This window comes from Anguilla anguilla, chromosome 13, assembly GCF_013347855.1.
Source record: "Anguilla anguilla isolate fAngAng1 chromosome 13, fAngAng1.pri, whole genome shotgun sequence".
Taxonomy (NCBI): Eukaryota; Metazoa; Chordata; class Actinopteri; order Anguilliformes; family Anguillidae; genus Anguilla; species Anguilla anguilla.
The window spans coordinates 21850420-21871674 of record NC_049213.1 but is presented as its reverse complement, the minus strand read 5'-3'; the positions used below and the strand labels follow the sequence as shown (position 1 = coordinate 21871674).

Below are 21255 nucleotides of genomic sequence, written 5' to 3'. Positions count from 1 at the left end.
ACTTTAACATTTCAGACTGACATCAACTTTGAGTGACTGACACAAGTCACCCCAGACTCTGACACTAGTCTCCGGACACTGACACTACTGCTGACAAACAAAAAACTTAATAAAAAATCCAAGTGAGCCTGCCAACTGTGACAGCCAGCAATGTCCTAAAATGAACACCACGAACAGAGCTGTTTTAACCCTGTAGCAATGAGCAACATTATTAAAAATGCGACCCTACATTTGTGGCTGAAACCATGTAATCATAATCCAGAAAGTAACAAGTTCATTCAGAAGAAGATAATTTCTTTTCTCAGTGGTAATTTCATTTTATCTACAATGGCCTGCTCGCTCCAATGCCCCCTGGGGCATAAAAAATATTTTCTGCTGAAAAACTAATAGCAGAGTGAATCTACAGTCTATTTAATATAATTAATGACTATGTTATTAATGTTGATAAGCAGTGGTTAATTATTACTATATATTATTGTAACAGCATTTTGTTTTTTAAAGTAAGCATTGCTTGCTGCAGTTGTCATTTGAAAGTTAGGCGACCTTTTTTCCATAAGATGACAATTAATCAGCATTTGACCTTAACTGTGATATACAAACAAAGTATTATATTTTCTTTGCAGACAGTGTGACATGTTGATCAATTCACCTAACTTAACTTACCAAACTTTATTAAGGAAAAAAGAAACACATTTATTTGTACATCAAAGTTATGGACATGGTATTGTTGATGTTCTCCAGCTCTTTAAAGTCACAACTTCACTAATTCAGCCACTAGTATTAGTTTTTCTTTAATTGCATCTTAAATCATAACAAGATGAACAAGTGAGGTGCACCTGACATCCAACATCTCATCCAAAATTAAGGGCATTAATATGAAGTTGGTCCACCCTTTGCTGCTATCACAACCTTCACTCTTCTGGGAAGGCTTTTAATTAGATGTTGGCGCATTGCTGCAGGATCTTGTTTCCATTCAGCCAGAAGAGCATTAGTGAGGTCTGGCACTGACTGGAAAATTAGTCCTGGCTCACAGTTGGCTTTCCAATTGATCCAAAAGGTCTTGGATGGGGTTGTGGTCAGGGCTCTGTGGAGGCCAGTCAAGTTCTTACACACCATTCTCGACAAAATAATTTCTATACAGACCTCGCTGCGTTTCATGCTGAAACAGGAAAGGGCCTTCCCCAAACAGTTGGGGAAGTACAGAATCGTCTAGAATGTGATTGCATGATGTAGCATTAAGATTTGCCTACATTGGAACCAAGGGGCTGCGACCAAGCCATGAAAAACAGCCCCAGACCAAGGGGTGTTCAGATACTTTTGGTCATATAGTGTATATAAAGTTAAACCATGTAAACAAAGGTAACATTAAAAATACTGTGATATAAATTGAAATCAGAACTCTAAAAAGGAATAATTTTTCTCCAACCCAAAGGTTACAGTTAAAATACAGAAAGGCTTTGTTTCAGGAGGTTGTGACTGAACTAGCCTGATGGACGGGACTGGCCTGGCAGTCATTCGGGTCGCTAGCTGCTCAGGTGGGCGCTCTGGGTTGTGTGACTTGGGGACAGGGACAGCGTTCATCCCCCTGACGGGTGAGATAATGAACTGCAATAATAGGTCCCCTTCCACAGGTGGCCCCAAGAACAATGTCAATACACTTACACGCACAAGGCTACAGTGGGGGCCAGGGTTCAGATGCAATTTCTGTGCGTGTGTGTGTGTGTGCCTGAGTGCGACAGACAGAAAAGAAATATATCAGAGTGAGACAGAGGGATAGAGGGAGTAATGGGAGACAGAGAGAGAGAGAGAGAGAGAGAGAGAGAGAGAGGGGAAGAGATGGAAGATTACCCCAGGAGAGCCCCATGGCCTGCTTGTGTATTGATGCTCACGGCTTCTCTCGAGAGCAGCTGCTAGTCGCTAATCGCTCAGCCCTCCATAGACACTGAGAGCAGCTGCTGTCACCTCTCCTTCCCAAGAGGAGATGGTGAGCAGAATTCAATCTTGCTCCCATTTGTTTTGTCCAGAAATTCCTTTCTACCCTTTTAGGGGGCTAATACTTATCTGAGGTAAGGCAACAGCAGATTCTGATCATCAGAAGCTTGTAGTTCTAGAGCTAAACAATTTAAATGTTCATTTGACTTCTTCTCCATTTTACCACTAAGACTGGAAATGGCACTAGTTTTCAGTGGATAAAGGGCAGTTGTATTTTAAAAAGAGGTGTTCAACCATTGACCTCTACTAATGACCTGTTTACTTTATAAACCCTTCATAAAAACAGAATATGATATGATGATAAACAGTCATGGTAAAGGCTACTTAATTCTGTTGAACTACCCATTGGAGTATCATCAGTACAGTAAAGTGCACAGATTTTTATGCTTATATTAAAGACGTGCAAGTTGTACCATAATTCAGCATTCATAATAAGATTAATTGTGTATTGACTATTCCTAATTCCCAAATCTAACCACTATCATCCATGCTTTTCAATGTTTTCATGGTTTTAATTGAAAACCTTCTTGCCTTTAGCATTTGTGAGCTATCAAAAAGTAAAAGAAAAAAGTGCTCTGAAAGAAAACACCATATTAAAAAAAAGTCTGCTAAGGCAGGAAGAAAAATATATATATATATTTTGGGCTTTCATAATCTGTATGTCTCAAGTAAAAATATAGTTCTGAAGTTTTCAAACGTAAAATGATAAGCTAGCACCGCAATTTCGCGCCGCTTGGAAGCGGGCCAGCTTGTCACCAGTCACATAATCACATCAGCTGCTTTTGTGGCTGCAAGCTTTTGGGTTTCACCTGTTTTTACTCGAGAAATGTCTTTGCTTTCATGGTCTGTACATCTTAATGTCAAATTCTGAGTAAAAATATAGTTTTAAGGGTTTTAAACGTAAAATGACACGTTAAGAGTACAGTTTTGTCATGCTACCAAGACCCAGCCTGGTGTTGCCAGTTACCCATTTAAACTGTCTGGGACTGGTACTACAATATGACTGTGAAGATAAATACTTAGTTGCACTTCATGTGTCAACCACCTTCGGACAGCTTATGTGGAGGGAATTAGCCTATTGAAAGCAGACAAATTTCCTCAATAAAAATGTAACAATTTCTGTGAGAATATAAGCAGGTTTTTATGCATTTTATTTACATGACTTAAAACAATCACTTTTTTTCCAGACAGTCTGCATAAGACTAATCAATTTGCTTATTCAGCAGCATAAAAAATAACTGAAGTCCTGTTGTAATGGTTTACATTCTCAGCTTTTTAAATACATTTTGGTTTCACCATGTAGAACTTACAGCACTTTTTATGAATAGTCCCCCAAGGACATTACAATGTTTGGGACAAAGAGCATCACAAGTGTCTTTGATTAGTCAGGCGTGTTCATTTGCTTCCTTAGTGCAGGTATAAGAAAGATTCAGTATCTAATTTAGGTTCTAGCCTTTTTATTGCCTTTGGAGTCTGTTATTGACATTTGTCAAAGTGAGGACTGGAGTTGTGCCTAAGATAGTCAAGTAAGCTGAGCGTATGAGGCTGGAAATTAAGAAAAAAAAAACAGGCCAAGCCTTAGGCTAACCAAAATCAACTGTCTGGAACATCATTAAGAGGAAAGAGAGCACTGGTGAGCTCAGAAATCACAAAGAGCCTGGCAAGCTAAGCCAGATGGCAACATCCATATCCAGTGATCCATGCAGAAATTACAGCCCTTTATATACATATTCCCTTCATTTTAACAGACCAAATGTAATTGGGCAAATTAACATTATCTTAAATAAAGTCATCATACTTAGTACTTGGTTGCAAATACTTTGCATTCAATGCGTGACGTCTGCGACCCTTAGACATCACCAGATGCCGAGAATCTTCCCTGGTGGTGCTCTGGCTGTCCTGTACTGTAGCCATCTTCAGTTCCTGTTTGTTTCAGAAGATTTTTTCCTTGTCTTCAGCAAGTGAAACGCATGTATAATTGGATTCACGTTGGGTGAAGAACGCCAGTCAAGAACCTTCTACTTTTTGGCCCTGAAAAACTCCTTGGTTGCTTTACCAGTGGGTTTGGGGTCATTGTCTTGCTGCAAGGTGTAGTACAATCAAAATAGTTTTTAGGCATTTGAAGTATACAGAGACATCTTATTGGCAGATAAGATGTCTCTGTATACTTCTGAGTTCATCCTGCTTCTGCTGTCAATAAAGACAAGCGAGCCAGTTCCACTGTCAGCCGTACTGTACATACCTAAGCCATAAAACATTTCCAAGATGAGGGTGGGGGGGGGGGTACTTTGGATCATGAGCAGATACTTTCTTTTTCCACTTTCTCTTTCCATAACTTTGCTATATCTGACCATTAAAGTTTGTTTCACTGCACTTTTTATTGTATTTCTTTTTAGCAAACTCTTGGCCGTTCTATTCTTGAGGCTATGGTTTGCATCTTGCACTGAACCCTCTGAGGTATTCCTGGTATTGTCTTCTCTTTATTTTAGTTCTTGACACATTTATGTCTACATCTCAGAGAGTGTTCTTGATCTGTTAGACAACTGAACAGGGTTTTTCTTCACAACTGAAAGTAGTCTTTGGTTCTCCACTTGCTCTTCTGTGGTCTACCAGGTTGTTTGCTATTGCTGAGCTCACCAGTGCATTCTTGCTTCACAATAAGGTACCAAACAGTTTAGACTTTTTTTTTTTTTGCTTTTGACACACACAAAGTTTTGGCTATGTCTCTAATCTAATTTATTCATATTTTCCACCCAAATGTAAATTCCGCTCCAAGAAACAACTCTTGACCTTTCGTTAGCTTTCCTGTGCATGAACTAATGATGCAATATCACACAGCTGGCCAAGAAATAGCTGAGCAGCCAGTTAATCCAATTAATTTTGCTCCCCAAAATGGGGGTAGTGTGTATATAAAGGGCTTCCTACATGGCTCACCCAATCTGGATGTAAATATAGTAAATTTAAGCTGACAGTACAGTTTAACCTCATATTCATTCTTTCATTTCAAATCTGTAATACAGAACAACAACAAAACAACAACAAAAAAAATGTGTCACTGCCCAAATATGGACTGCACTGTATATCCATGCTGAAGAACCTACTGGAGCAAGAGGAACCAAGCTCATTTCTACATTTGTAAAAGCTTCACCCTTCCGCTTGCAGATAACACTATAGTCTGTAAACTGGCTACTCATCCTCAGGAGAACAAGTTGTCTGAACACATTGACATACAAAGAATAAAAATCTGAAAACATCCACATTTCTACTGAAACTGCTGTGGCATGATTTAGGTTTCAGATTGGAGTTTTTAAAGCCATTACCACACTGCCAATCAATTTGTTCTTTCATTCTTAATGCAACTACTGAGGCATTTTAATTAGCAGGTATTTAATGGTGCAGAAAATAATATTCTTCTCCTACCGTGGCATTAGAATGAACCCACCAGGTTGCATTTTTTTGGTCAAATAGTTATGACAGTGCATGCACATTTAACTCTTCTTATTGCATGTTGCTTAATCCAAAAAAAGTAACATAATTCATCCATTATGGCCTCCAATTCACTTTCCCACTCAAGCAGCAGTGCTTGGAATGAGTCAGCATGAAATGCCCTTTTCTTTAATGGCTTCAGAAAGCCATTTCCGACTGTTCGAACATGCCAAAACATGGTAAAAATGGATGTAAATGAGAACCATGATTCTGAGATAAAGCACATAAATATTGTGAATAATATAATCCAGAGCAGCTTCAATTTTATTTAGCCTCTTAGCCTGCAAAATCTGATATTTTCCTGCAAAACATTAATATAGAAGTTATATCTGTATTTCTTCATACTATGAAATGTCCCCCTTTGTATGTCAATCAAGATTGCAAATCTGTTGATTTACTGTATGAGTATATTACATGTACAAGGCAGTATAGGAAGAAACTGTGTTTTCAAACATGTTGAATTGCAGTCAGATTTGCCTGAATGCAAGAAAGCATTATTTACCTCATGTTCCTGATGTCAGTATTAACTTTTGCATTTTAATTTCCATAAGTAAATATGATTAGTCAATATTGATTATCCCTCCTTGACACACATCTTGCTCAAGGTGGGTCATTATCAAGCACATCATTTCAAAGATTGCTTAAAGGGCCCGCAGCTGCAGTGTCAATTTTCAAATGAGCGAATGAGTGTGTCTGTGCAAAGCGCCTCCTTCCCATCGCACAGTTTGATACTGCTTGTGTGTCTGCTTTGGTTTCTGTAGGTCCATGTCACAGACACATGTCAATACAATCAGGCCATCTCAGGCACCCAGACTCACAGCTAAGAATTTTGTAGGTCAAACTTCAGTGCTGGTCCAGAGCGAACAACCAAGCAGTGTAGGATTGGGATGTCTAATTGATGATTAAACAGCAACATGATTAATTTTCACAAGAGGTGAAGGGAAAAGGCCATAACTAATTTTGAAGTGTATTTGTCATCCATCATTTGGCATGTGTAACACGACTCAATTTCTTATGATTTAAAATGCCTCCAAGCAACTCTTATTTAGAAAAGAGAAGGTAATGTCTCTCTTGTTTCAGTTCGATCATCAGTGTTTGAAGAAAATAAATAGTGACATGGTATGTGAACCAGTTGGTTAACAAGAGGCTATTTACATTGTTATGCTCAAGATTCAAATGATGTATAATTTTCTCTATATTTGTACATGTCAAGAAAAAGTCATGTTCTGTATTGAAATTATTTTCTATAGCACTGTGGTGTTTACGCATGAACAATTCAAGCAAATATGCAATGGCAGTACTATTCAGAGATATAACATTTTTTGACTGTAGCGAACTTGCTTAAACTGGCTCAAATACAAAGTTCAGTCAGTTCTAAAGTGATTATGTGAGCAGAACCAATCTAAGTACAAAAGCTATTTCTAATTTTTACCTCAAGCCCCGCTTCATTTTTCTCCTAGCAAATCAATAGAATGTACAGCAATATCCCAGACAATAAATAAACAAAAACACCTAAAGAATTAAGTGAAATCGATTTATTTGTATGGTGCATTTGGATTAAGTGCATTGTTTGCACTGTAAATTATTTGGACACACTGTGAGATGCGAATCTCTGTAGAACATGGCCTTGTTGTGTTGTGGCTTTTCTACGGGGATGTCTTGATGCAGTGGATCACCTCCCAAGCTCTAAAAACAGCTGATGTTACATTCTATTGCTGGTATTAAATTAATAATCAGCTTGTCTACCTGTTGACAATTAGATCAATCAAAATCCAAAGTGGCATTGCTTTGCTGTTGTCACATAAATAAAAACTAATTTGAGTTTAAAGCTTATTGATGACTCTCACATGACCTAACAATAGCATAGGTAATATTATGGTCTCATCTATAATACATATCACAGCCACAAAACATTTAGCTGATTGTGAGCTTTGGGCTAATCAGTGAGCTCAGAATCCTGGCCTTTCTTTTTGCGGTTTGTATTTCTGGGGAGCAGTGTAGCATAATGGTTAGCAAACTGTGCTTGTAACTCTGAGTTTCTAGGTGTGATTCCCAGGTGCAACACTACCGTTGTACCCTTGAGCGAGGTACATAACCTGAATATCTTCAGTAAATATCCTGTTGTTTAACAGGATTATGTAAACATTGTAAGCTGTGTACATCATTCTGGATAAGAGCATCTGCTAAATGCCTTAAATATAATGCAACTGTCCTTTCCTCCAGATCCCTCAAATCAGCTACGCCTCCACTGCCCCAGAGCTCAGCGATGACCGGCGGTACGACTTCTTCTCACGCGTGGTGCCGCCGGACTCCTTCCAGGCTCAGGCCATGGTGGACATTGTGAAGGCCATGGGGTGGAACTATGTCTCCACCCTGGCATCAGAGGGCAGCTATGGGGAAAAGGGCGTGGAGGCATTCATGCAGATCTCCAGAGAAGCAGGTAGGCCCCGGTTGCCATGGGGATATATTTAGAGAGTAAGATAGTAATTACAGGTCATGTTCCTGTCTCTTCCCTTTACACGTGATTGCAAGATGAGGGCAGGAGGACAACGGCTGGTATGGTAAATACATATTGCTAAATGTTTGCAGGGTTATACATGTGGGAGTTGTCTTATTGAGTACAAATGCTGAAATAACATAAACTAGAAGGGAACGGATTGTCTATGGATGTTGTGTGCTGTAACTGTGTGATTTTATAAGTATGCCTTGATTTCTGTGTCAGTACATATAAAATCTTACATTTAAGGGACATAAAATCCATGCCCTTCGTACTCATGGCACATTAGATTTATTTAGCATTTTAGAACCTGCTATGTAAGTGCTGTGTCCTTTTGTGCCAGAAAAAAAGATAAAAGTCTAAATATAAATGTCATACTGTGTGATTAAACTGCAGCTGAACCTTAGGGTAAAGCAGATTAAATCTGACCTCCTGCTTATCAGAGATTATGAGGCCAATAGCGGGTTCCCTGTGGATCTGAGCAGTGGATCTGAGAGCCAACCGAAAAGACATAAGAAGGATAATGCATTTTACTGAAAACATATTTATCCCTTATTTTTATCTTGTTAATTTGGGATGCTCTGTCATATTTGTAAACCTCTACAATTGTGTTGTTGCAAAGGCAAGTTCCAGCCTACAGGACTACAAGTCTTTCATGATCTGTGTTTCATCCAAGGGCCGAGCCTGGCTTTTTTTTCAAGGTCTGTTCTAGTGAGGAACAGAGGTAGAGCTGCAGAGTTAGCTCACACAACAAAACCACCAACTATGACCAAATACCCAACTGAGGACTCTGTGTGTTGGCATCCTTGATCAATCAGTGCTTATTGGCTCAGTGTGGATAGGTGGTCCATCCCAGATGGGGACTGATTCCCTCTCCTTTTTATCTTTGGAGTGGGAGGGGTTGCATTCCAAAGGGGTAATAAAGGCAACCCTGATCTGCTGATGGAAGAAATCTTTGTCCTTCTTTTGTAATGGGGAGAAGGTGAAAATAGGAATGCTGAAAACTGGTTCAGCAATGAATGTACTGAGAGTGTTCTACAAAATAATTCAGATTTTAAATATTATTTAAAACATTCTGCAAGATACAAAAAGCAGAAATTATACTGTCCAGTCTTAAATACATATTACATCCAGAGAAGTGATCGCATGTAATAAAATCAATGTATTGATGCTTCAGAAATTGAATGTATACATATTATATTGATCACAATATAAAAACAATCTATGAGAAATGCAGGCCAGATGTAATCTCAGGGCTGTCCAACCCTGTTCCTGGAAATCTACCATCCCATAAGTTTTCACTCCAACCCTAACAAAGCACAATTCATTCAACAGCTAGAGATCTTATTGAGCTGCTAATTAGTAGAATCAGGTGTGACAAATTAAGGATGAAATGAAAACCTACAGGACAGTAGATCTCCAGGAATAGGCTTGGGCAGCTCTGGTCTATCTAATCATGGTCACACAGGACAGCCAATCAGATGACTGATTTAATCCCAGTCTATAAAGGTATGATATATAAAGGTATATCATCCATACCAAAAAATATCTTTATAATTTAACCATTTTCAAAGCAGACACAAGGGCAGTGCTATGGAAGCCCACAGCACCATGTTAATCATAACTTGCTCACCAGTTTTCTTATAAAATGATAAAAGAAAGTACATACATATCACATACTGTAGCAATGCATTATGGTCATTGTAGTCTCATCCAACTGCATTGATCTTGAGGCATTTACCTCGGTGGGCTCTAGCTAACATTATGGCTAACATTATCAGAGATCAGCTTTCCTATACATGTGAGGTGATGATATGTCTAAATTACTCTTTCAGAAGAATATTTTCAGTAATTTTATTTATACTCACAAGTATATGCAACAATGAATGTGGATTTGTTTAGCACCTCAACCTAGAATACTTTGAGCATAAATAAAGAAAATTTCTCTTTTTTCTTCCCTGTGAAATATGGTGAAATCTGGCTAAACCTGGCAGGCATTTATAATTAAGGAATCTATTGAAATGGTAACTTTCCCTGCAAGTTGGAAAAAGACAAAACAATATCGCTGAGCTATAATTAAAACCATGTACAACAAAACCATATTGGAGTACAGATTAAATGGATGTGGAACATTCTGGAGTCTTGTCTAAAGACTGCAGCATATCAGTCACAGGGGTTTAATGGTGAATTGCGTGTTTTGCGAAATGGAAATCTTTGGGCTTTGACCTCCCCCCCCCTTCTGGCCCTGCGAAAGCCCGAGAGTGAACATTAATGGAGGCAGTACGAGTTCCCTCGTACTCACCTTGCCTCTCTGCCAGTTCAAAGCTTTACTCATTCTTACCAGGACGTTTGTCATTGTAACTCAGCTCAGCCAGGATTTTTCAAGGATGCTGCCTCTGTTCATTCATTCTCCTCTTGCCGTAAGTAACGTATAAAACTGCCAGGCATCTCAGTGATTGAATCCGGCCGAGTGTCCGTGCTAAGCAATATCGGCAGGCCATAGCCTCAGAGTTTTCCCTCCCCTTTTTTCGGATTCCTGTGCGGATCTCATCAACATGCACTCGTTGACCCATGGGTGTGAGGATGCATAAACGCCGGCCTGATTCACCTCTCTCACCACCCTGTTCAATGTTTTTCCTCAGCCCTTTCATTTTCTCATTTGCTTTTATTTTGTGTCATAGATTGGTGACACGACATCCCGCCGTTTAAAGTGACAGGCCACAAGGCAATATAAAATTCAATCTACTGCCCTGTAGACTTCAGAATTCCACATTATTTTAGGTCTTCAGGCTCGTTTTTTATTATAGAATATAATAAAGCTATCTACACAGTCAACAATTTTCAGGGATTTTCCATTAGTTACATAAAAATAGCACTTTATTTTAGAGACTAAAAGATAACGGAAAAAACCTAATCAGATATATGCAATAGTCCAACTTAATGCAAAACACATTTTCTTAAATGCTGTTGTCTATGAGCATATACATTGCAGGAATATTCACTTTTGTTGCAAACTGCCTTGCATTTTAACAAATATTTATATTTTAGCTTGCTTTTAAATTACCATGCCAATATGATATGCCACAATATCTTACCTTGCACATTTCCAACAAGAAAGCACAATCTGGGGGGAATCACTTTTTTCCAGACCAGTTTTTCTATTTGAGCACTGGCTAGGGCATCCTAAGTGGTCAATCTGACTTAACACCCGTTGAATTTGTCAACACCAGCTCTGACATTCCATCCACGTTCCTTGAACAGCACTGGTGGGTACTCTTTAGGGAGTCTCTGCTGAAAGTCATCTTTAGATACATTTTAGAGACTATAGGGGTCATTAGCAGCAACTATAGTTCCTCCTCCTGATTGTTTGCAGTGCAGTTTTATGAATTATTAAATCCTACAAGCATAGAATTACGCAAGGGGGCACAACAATATTCAAGCAATGCAGCATATTCATAATAATTAAGTTAATAAATTACTTCATTAGAAATAACTAATAAAGTAACACCTAGCTCTGGACTAATTTAGAGCTGATGTAACAGACCTCTGGTCACATTTGAATTCATTTAGCTATTATCTTATAGGGTTCAGTAGCTTGACTGTTAATTTGATGAATCCCTCAAGCATTCTGAACTGAGATTCCAACACAATTGCACAAGTGTGGTTTGTAGTCTTTTGTCACCTATGTCTACTTACAATGCTTACAGTGATTGCTTCGACTGGAACTAATCTCTTTTGTCTGGCGCAAATAAATTTCATGTGTCATTAAACCTGGCTTCCAAATGTCTTAACTAAAACATAGCTCACACCTCAGGTAGGTGATGAAACTTATATGATAAACCTCATTTTGGTTATGATTTGCTATAAACCTCTCTCTGATCCCTGATTTTGCACCTTCTTACTTCGGAATTCCCACATTTACCTATGTGTGGTGACTGAGGTATCCTTCAGAAGACTGAGATAATGATTAAATGATGTCTCATTCGCAGAAATGAGTGTGTATTTGTGCTCTCTGTTCTCTGTATAGTACCGTAGTGAGTACATGAAGTTAATAAATCTAGAAGACTGCATTCTTCACAAAGATATTGGAAAATAAATGTATTGCATAAAATATTAAAACAGAAATCATTTGTGCTCACATATGCATAAAACTGTGTATTGTAAAAATTGTGCTCAAATTTTACAATAGGCTTCCACATCATTTACAGTTGCCCTGGGCAACAGGAACTAGTTCCAAGCTGACAGCATTTAAAATAAACAGAGCATGGAGGCACTTAAAGGTTAGCCACATTAGCTTCTGATGCTTAAAATCCTGCAAATGTTAAAACAAAAACAAAAATAAAACAACATAGATTATTTCAACTGCTCACTGACATTAGCACAAGCAAGCTAAAATCCAGCAAGGCTTACAATTGTTAAAAAAGAAAAAAAGGAGCAATTGCTAATAATAGTATTAAAAGTTTGGTATGCAAAGCACTAACTATGATCAGCTACCTGACTGCATACACTATAAACTGCTGGAATAATGAATATTAATCGTATTTGACCTTACACTGCTCTGTGTTTCACATGAGTGCTGTTTCATGTCTCTTCACAAGTACTATAAGAAAACAATCTTCAGAGGTCCAAGCATTCTCTATTTTTATCTTGATCAGTGCAGATGTTTCCTGTTTCATCTTATCTGCAGTGGCTAGCTTTGGCATTGAATATATGAAATAATCTGAATGAAAAAATTTTTTATAAATAAAAAGATGAAATGTTAATGACATCCCACAGGCAGCCATTTCAAGTTTGGCAGTCATTAATATTTCATTGACGTGTCCTCATGTGAAGTCTATTCAGTCATTAAAATTGTAAGAGAGTGTTGTAGTTCAGAGTATGTGTTTGTAATTTGGACCATGACATTGCGACAAAGCCACAAGACCCTGCTCTAAATATCCAGATGAGACTGTAGGGTAGAGGAGCAACCCAAATTCTGTAGAGATTCTGTGCAACCACCACATACTCAGTTTCACTTAACTTTCAACATACTCCCTCCTGTTAAAATCAAAACATTCCAATTTGATGCTTCTCTTGAGAATTCTGGGGGTGTGACCAAGCTTTAAAAGGTCCAGTCAAAATCATTTGATGAAGCAACTTCACAAAATAAAAATAAAATAATTTGCATACATCTAAGTATAATTATGTAAACTGTAAAAGGGACAAATGGAAAAAGATGTTTGGTCTGCTATGTGGGGTTTAACTTTTTTACTCAATCCATATCTACAAACAAGTGTTTCATGATGTTTCTACTCCTTGCTTATTTGCTTCTATTTATACTGTTATCCTCTGTTCTTCACTGAGTGTGATCTTCTTTTGTGTATTATTTAATCTTATTTTTAATGAATACTTCTGTTTCAATATATATACAAGTATAGGGCTAGTGGTTATAACCCATATTTGTACAGAATCCTAATAATAGAAGTGAGGTAATACAGTATGCTTAAGTAATATAACCTTTTACAGGTTTTCCCTGTACTGCAACTTTTTGTTATTAAAGCTACACAGTTATAAAGTGAGATGTGTGAAGACGATATATAGTTTTCATTAAGCTAGCTGCCAACTTATCCTTACTTTCTTCAACAGTAATAGAGATGTGACAAGGCCAGTGGCCGTTCACTTGATAGTATGCGTAAAGGTATCGTTGTAATTTATCAGTGCCTCTTAAAAACAGAGATATCAATCACGGATTGCCTTTAGTTTCAGGGGCGCTCTCTCTGGATTTCACAGGACTAAAGTAGGCCAATCTGGTTGTCCTCCCTCTTTCGCAGAAATATACAGAACACATTCACAGAGGCCAGTTCTTCTTTTACTCCACCCTCCATTTAGCCATTTGCCTGGTGTGGTTAGTCTAAGACGCTGATAATCGCATTCGCTCGTCTTCTTGATGTCCTTCTGAGAGCTGGAATGATGTGCATATTGCTCTGTGAGTTTCTCCTGGTTTTACGGAACTTATTTATTTATTTATTTGGACAAATTAATGGATGGCTTGCGCAAGACCATCGGCAATGCATTAATGCAAAGTAGCTGTTTGTGCAGGTCACGTGTTAATTGGCAGTGAAGTATATATGAAAACATCAAAAGTGGCTAACGTTTTTCCATTAGAGCACTTCCACATGACAGTGTGCACATTACACATTTCCACAAGGCCTTTTAAACCCCCTTTTACAAGAGAAAAGTATAAACAGTACTGACAGATTCTACAACACACATACACACACACTTCTACTCACTTTCTCACCAATAAGCACACACACTTACACACATCCACACTCACTTTCTCTCTCTCACATACGCATGCACGCACACACACTCCTCTCTTTCTTTTTTCTGCATACACACAATCGTATGAAAACACACACACTTGATCATTCTCCTACAAACAAACACACACACAAACACACACAATCTCTATCTCGCCTACAAACACAAACACACACTATCACACACAGAGGAAACAAACACATATCATCACACAAGGCACAATGTGTACACGCATCTTGCTCGTGAAACACACAGTGGAAATGGCTGGCAAGTTGCATGTGGGGCAGGAGGTGGTGTTGATATTAGACAATATTTGTACAAACCTAATGCATACATTGTATTTCACCATCAACTAGCCTGCAGGAACAATAGCATTTCAGTTACTTCACTACCAAAAATACACCCCAGTCAAGAGTTCATAGGAAACCTGGAAATTCAGAGGTATTCTGGTATATAGGTTATTCCAATATTTGTAGATTACACAAATTAAATTTGGGACATATTTCCAAGTGATTTGGACGTCAGAAGTGATCATACAGATGGTCAGTGTAGAGTGGGAATCAATAGATACGGGCAGCTGTCACAATGCTCTTTGAAAGATTTTATCAAGAACTACACCAAGACAGTCTGGGTTGTGGACATCATTGTGTTACCAAGAGTAGCGAAGAGACCTGCGAGGAATGAGGATGTAGCTTATAGGTGGGCTAACTTTGTGTTGGCATGATTGAGATTGAATCGCTGTCTAATTGTCCAACTTCATTAATGGGACAGGTAGATTTGGATTAAAGATTTTGATTAAGATGTTGATTAAAAGTGTAGATAATATCGTGGGAGTCTGTTGAAAATGGGGAGGAGGGAGGTTCTCGAGAAATAATGATTTTCAAAAACATCTTGCATTTTAGAAGACAGATTTCATTACACTGAGTTTATTTTGGTGCTGATGTTGTTGCTGCAGGCTTTGTACTTTCTGGTCCATTAAGTTAGTCTTTTATCTCCGATTAATACGTCAATTAACATTTCTCTTTGCCTGTGTGTGCATTTCTTTCTGAGATCTCAATTATCCAGCACTATGAAAGCCACTCACGTGAGCAAGATCTTTAAAATGAGCAGCTCAATACAAATGATACATATTCAAACACACTTTTAAAATTATTTTTGAATCACACCCACGTATCCATGTATGATAATATTTCTGGAAAATATGATTTTACCCATCTACAAGACAATTTAATGTAAGGTGATAAACTGAAGATTTTAAAGGAATTTTTATTTCACCTGGCTAAGTAAAACTAATAGGAAAACATTACAGGTATTGAACATGGGTCTTCATCCTCATAAATGCACCCTGTGACATCCTGCATCCCCATTCCTCTTTCATTCTACCTCTGCTGCCATTTTTGTGTGGATGCACCCTTTCCCTTTCCAGCTGAGACTAGGACTGTGGCACGCCAGAAAAAGGATGGAAATAGCCATGCTCTTAGCACTTCAGCTCTGCGGTGCTAGCATGAAACGGGAAGTATCATACACTGATACATATCTCATTGACATAATTCAACTATGAGCAATGGTAGACTAAATACATAGGAGATGAAGCCACTCATGCTCTGAGAGAAAAGAGGGGATTCTGGGACAGAGAGCACAGCGGGTACGTGTGGAGGGTGGGGGTGTGTGTGTGCACTATTCCGCAGGTGATGAATGTTACCCACCCATTATCTGTTACTCCTCCCCCGGAGGGGTCGATCTGTCATAACACTCTCAGATTCTGGCAGGTTCCCGGATCTGTTTGCCCAAGCTAAATGGAACACACTATCCCATGCCCTTAAGTGCCTTTTTAAATTCCCCGGCTACGAAATTAATAATTAAGCCGGGGTAATACATCACTTCCCCCGTGACACTAACCTTCATCGGCAGAGGACGTTATCGATGAATTAATCGCAGTAATCATTTTCTTTTATTTATATGTGGGTTATATCGCCAGGTGCTGTTTCAGAACACCATAAAAATGCAGATTCAAGACTAAAGCATCCTCATAATAAGATGAATGATGAATGTGCCAAGATTATAAGATAGATATTTGACATAGATTATAACAAGATAAGAGATCTTTGTTCCTACGTTCCTAAAGAAAGAAACTTTTCCAAATTCAGGAGCGGGTCAATGAACTTGAAAGAGATACTGGTAGGAATTATAGTTACGCAAATGTAAGATGGAAGCAGTTCAAATATCGATTCATTTATGAATACGTACCAGTGGATGAATCCACGTAGATTTAAAACCATATAATAGACAGTGGGGGGGTTAGCAATTTAGCACTTGTAATAAAACGCAGTGCTCTATGAAAAATTCACATTGTGCTCATGAAGTTATGTGCATGGTATGACAAAATAATAGCTGGTAATTGCAAATATTTTGTTTGCGTTTCCACTGCATTTCCTTTTATTCACCTTTATTCTCCCCGTTCAGAAATTATCGTTATGCCTCCCAACATCCCTACATCACTCACACCTGAGCGACGAGGTGTGAAGGCTGAATCTGAAGGCCATGCAGAGTGTTTGGGCTCACCTGGAAGCCAGTGACCATTTTACACTCTTTTATAGACACTAAATTACATTTACATTCTAGGCCTTTTGCTAACCCTTTTATTCAGAGCAACTAACAGCTTTTCATTTTTACACGTTACGCATTCATACAGCTGGATATATTGACATAATTCAGGTAAAATATACATAAAATATAAAGCAGTATAAAATACTTTCCTCAAGGGTGTAACGACGGTGGCCTTGCTGGGAATCAAACCTGCTCTGAGCCCTGCTCCCTCAGCCTTACACTACACTGCCACCCTCATATTTTACACCCTGCAGGCCACGCATTTTTGCTATATTTATAACACAGTTATATTTGAATCATTAGTTTGAATCGCCGCCTTCACTGATTCGATGCGATAGGTTAGAAAATATTGGTCATGTCCCATAAAGTGAGAAGGTTAATCACTCGATAAATATAACTTCATAATCCGGGCCTGTGAGGCGTGCGCTCACAGCTCCTGAAACGCCCTCGATGACAGAGCCCCATGGTGTGGCAGATCAGCTCATTATTTGTGAATGTTTCGCATTTGGGCACAGGTATCTCACTGGCCGCTCTCAGAGCTATTTTGGTGAGCTGTTATTAAGCTATTTTTTTCCACTCTCGGGCTGGGAACGCAACATAAACATCTCAGCCTAGGGGGTTTTCACACGTGGAAATACCTCCTCCAATTCATTATTCATTACCTTTTATAACCTTCCTCCGCATCCTTGCCACTGGCTCACATTATTCACGGAACGAATGTTGTAAGACTTTCCCATATTAATAGAACTATTACTTCGCCATGTATTTCCCCTTCAAGCTAATTTCCTCTGGGAAGACTCCGATTTTAGGATCCTTTTCCTGGAAGCATACAACTAGATAACCTCTTGGTTCCTATGAAACCCTGGGCCATTTTTAACATTTCCTGAAGGAACAACTGACCTTACTGTAAAGTTGTATTTTCAAACAGCAGATCTGCCATAGGCACCTTGTAATACCTGCCCAACAAGCAAACACCTGTTGGGGGGCTGTGGGCAACAGCTGGTGGCACCTAACGTTTGGAAATCAGCAAGTCAGTGGTCTGCCACCGGCAAGACCATTTACTGCCTTCTATCAACTGATACACACATTGACTGTCATGCTGCTGTATGCAATAAATATAGACTATACTTTTTTCAAAATATTTGAAATGAGTATCTAGACATACTGAATCAAAACAAATAAACAAATAAAACAAGTGAGAAAAGAAGTAACCAGTCTGCTGAGATATCTGCAGCAAGGGAGAACTCTGATGTGTGACCCTTATGAAAAAATGACATGTAAAATTTGCTTTTTCACATGTGAAAATCACAGTTTCACATATAAATTAAACATTTTCATAGGTGAATTAAACTATTCACCTGTGAAAAGAAAATGTCACATGTGAACTAGACATTTCTACATGTAATTGGCTTTTTTCACATGTGAATGAAAATTTCCACATGTGAAAAGTAAATAGAGTTATTTGCATTTTCACAAGTCACTGACTTTTTAAAATGTGAACTGCAATTTTCAAAGTGAAAACAAAACGTGAATTGAAATAGAATAGGCTTTTTCTACTTTCATCTCATAAGTGGGATTTTTTTATAGTTTGCATGTGTACTCTTCACATGTTGGCTGTCCACATGTGGTTTTTGCACATGTGATTTTTTTGTAAGGGCTACCTTTTCCTGCCAGTTTAACTTTTCAGACAGCAAGATAGCTTAAGCACCTGTTGCTTGTTTATGGAAAAACGTGCGCGTGCTAACACTGTATGGCAACAATACAAGCAAAATGCTGAAGATAAGCCAAATCGATGGCTAATTGAAAATCTTACCCCATAAGTTTAGAGATAAGACGGCCAGAGAAACAAAATACAAAACAACACAAAACCAGGAGGGGGTGGGGTGGGAGGGCAGACAGGTTTCATGATCTCCGTCCTCAGAGAACGACAGCACTCCAGATGAAATAGCTGAAGATTTATTGCTCTCCCCTGCTGCTGCCAGTTAGGGTTTAAAGTCCCAGGTCTGGAGGACTGCAGTGAGACGCGAGGGGGGGTTGGGGGGGCGAGGGTGGGGGTAAACAGGAGAGAAATGCAAGAGTGTAGTGCAGGACACTCTTTGGGCTCACTGGGGCCTGCAGTTATCTCAGGAATGCCTTTAATAATTTAACCTGCCCTTGAATAACAGGAAGATGCCGTTTGGCAGGGATTTAGCCATATGCCTGGAGCTCGTCTAGGTCTACGGGCGTGACCATCACCTCCTATCCCCTTACCATCTTATTGAGCACTGGGAGCTGGTCCCCCCAAAGCAGGAAGATACTAATTTGGATATTGTTCAATTATATTAACAAGGCACAGAAGTCTGTGCTCAGCAAATTAAGAGGGAAATGTTTTTTCCCCTCTCCCCAGCTAAAGGAAGCGCTTGTTATGTTTGGAATGCTGGTAAACACAATTATAAATGCATAAGTCTTGCGTAGAATGTAAAAGCGACATGCTGAAGTAATGATTCCCAACGGCCAGATTTTAACCACTTCTTTGCTTCAATTGTTAGGGCACTGCACTTTCATAAGCTGGAAGAGCAGAGGTAGGACCTGGTGTGCTTCCAGGGCTACCTGTAGCCTAAGGAAGCACTCTACTCTGAGAGCACCCGTCATACTGACACAGCTAATCTCCTCCGCTTTGAAGGCTGAAGACAATGCCGCTACACAGAGACCGCGGATCCTCTGTTCAGCTGGGGCAGGGGCGGGGATTTTCAATGTCTAAATTTCTCAGAATTTTAAAAGAAAGATTTCGGATAAACCTTCGAGAGTCTGAGGCTGACGGCCACGGAAGCCTGTGATCTTATTACATGCTGAAGAGGGAGAGAAAAGCCTCTGTTTGCTCCTTACATGTCCACCCTAGGGGCCTTCAGGACTGAGGTTATGAATCCCTTCTCAAGAGAACCTTCCTGCATTTTCCCAAGATATTAGGCATTGAAAATCTATATTCTGAAGGCTGTATATCTTCCCTGGTGTTTCTTACAACAACATACTTGCATCCCTTAGTTGCAATTCACAACTACGCATTCTATTAAAAATTAAAGTTACATGTGATTTTCTAAATTTATGATGAATTCACAGAACTGTGATCCATTGCACTGTGGGAGGTCATTTTGTCAAAGGTTCACCTGAACTCGAAATGGTAATAGAAAAATGATCTTGAAGTGAAGTCATCATGCAATATTTAATACTGCTTAAGCATTGCATAGCACAGGTTTTGCATACATATTCTCATCAAAATAAAAAAGCTTTTGATATTATAAAGAATGCATTCCTACATATTGGGCCATTGGGCCCATGGCATGGAAATATTTTGGTCCATTACAATGTAACTTCACAGTTTATTATTTATTTGCACAATACTTAGGAATAATATTATGGATATGTCAAATGTTCTTGCATACTGTCATGATTTAATACTTTTCTATGACAGAATTTGACTTATCACCCTCAGCTTCCAAAAAAAAAATAATAAATGAAATAAATAAATCAATAAATAAATGAATTAAAATTAATGGGTAGAATCCTGACAGCTTGTGTTTTTTGGAATGGATGCCAGAGGCTGAATCCAATATTTGCAATGCAGTATATCAAAAGCAAATGTCAAATAGTGCATTTCAAGTGAGATGTTCCTTTGTCTCAGCCGTTAATCACTCACATCCTTTTTCTCTCAGCTGTGTAATGGAACCATTCTGCCACTAATTGATTTTGGATTAAACCATAAATTATGTAGAAATCCAAGTGCATTTGTCAGTGTCCTCCTGTGACCATACTGCTGTCAAGCCCTGGTCTTAATATTTATTTTCATTAAATATTATTTTCACTCCCTACATTAGGGTCAGCGCAGGTAAAGAGTGCAGCTGCTGATACCCCTTCTCATTGCTTCTGGAGTTACTGCTTGATTGCAGTTTGCCATTTCTGGACAGGAAACGAGTAATGCCCATGTAAGCACTGCACAGTTTACAGTTTATGTCTTTGTGGATGTGAAGGTCTGTCAGGAGATCGACAAGCATTTAGAAGGAGTTAGGAACTGGATGACTGGACCACAGCTGAAAGCAACAGACATATAGACAGAGACAAAGCACTTGTTTAGGTGAGGGAAAAAAGAGCTTCTTCAGAAAATGAATATCAATGCAGCAGTGGCTGAAGGTCTTTGCATCGTCATCAAGCATCGTAAACAAAGACAAATCCAAGGCAGTGATTCCGAAACTGTAGAAGTTGTGAATCCTTCCCTGTGTATGTACCCCCCCCCCTCCCCCGCTTCCCCGTGTACTGGCTCATTATTTTTGCAAGGTGATAATAGATGGACAGGAAGCAGCGCACTTGTCTGTAAACTTCCACTTCATCAAATGGCA

The 21255-nt window shown here is 38.9% G+C and overlaps 1 protein-coding gene across 3 annotated transcripts in view; it reads left to right on the top strand.

Annotated features, from left to right (window-relative positions):
* Positions 1-21255, top strand: part of LOC118211455 (metabotropic glutamate receptor 7) — a 190862-nt gene that overhangs the window by 56711 nt on the left and 112896 nt on the right. For all 3 annotated transcript variants that reach the window (XM_035388665.1, XM_035388664.1, XM_035388666.1), the window contains exon 2: positions 7702-7918. In XM_035388665.1, coding sequence (XP_035244556.1) covers positions 7702-7918 — 217 coding nt within the window. The remainder of the gene's footprint in view (positions 1-7701; positions 7919-21255) is intronic.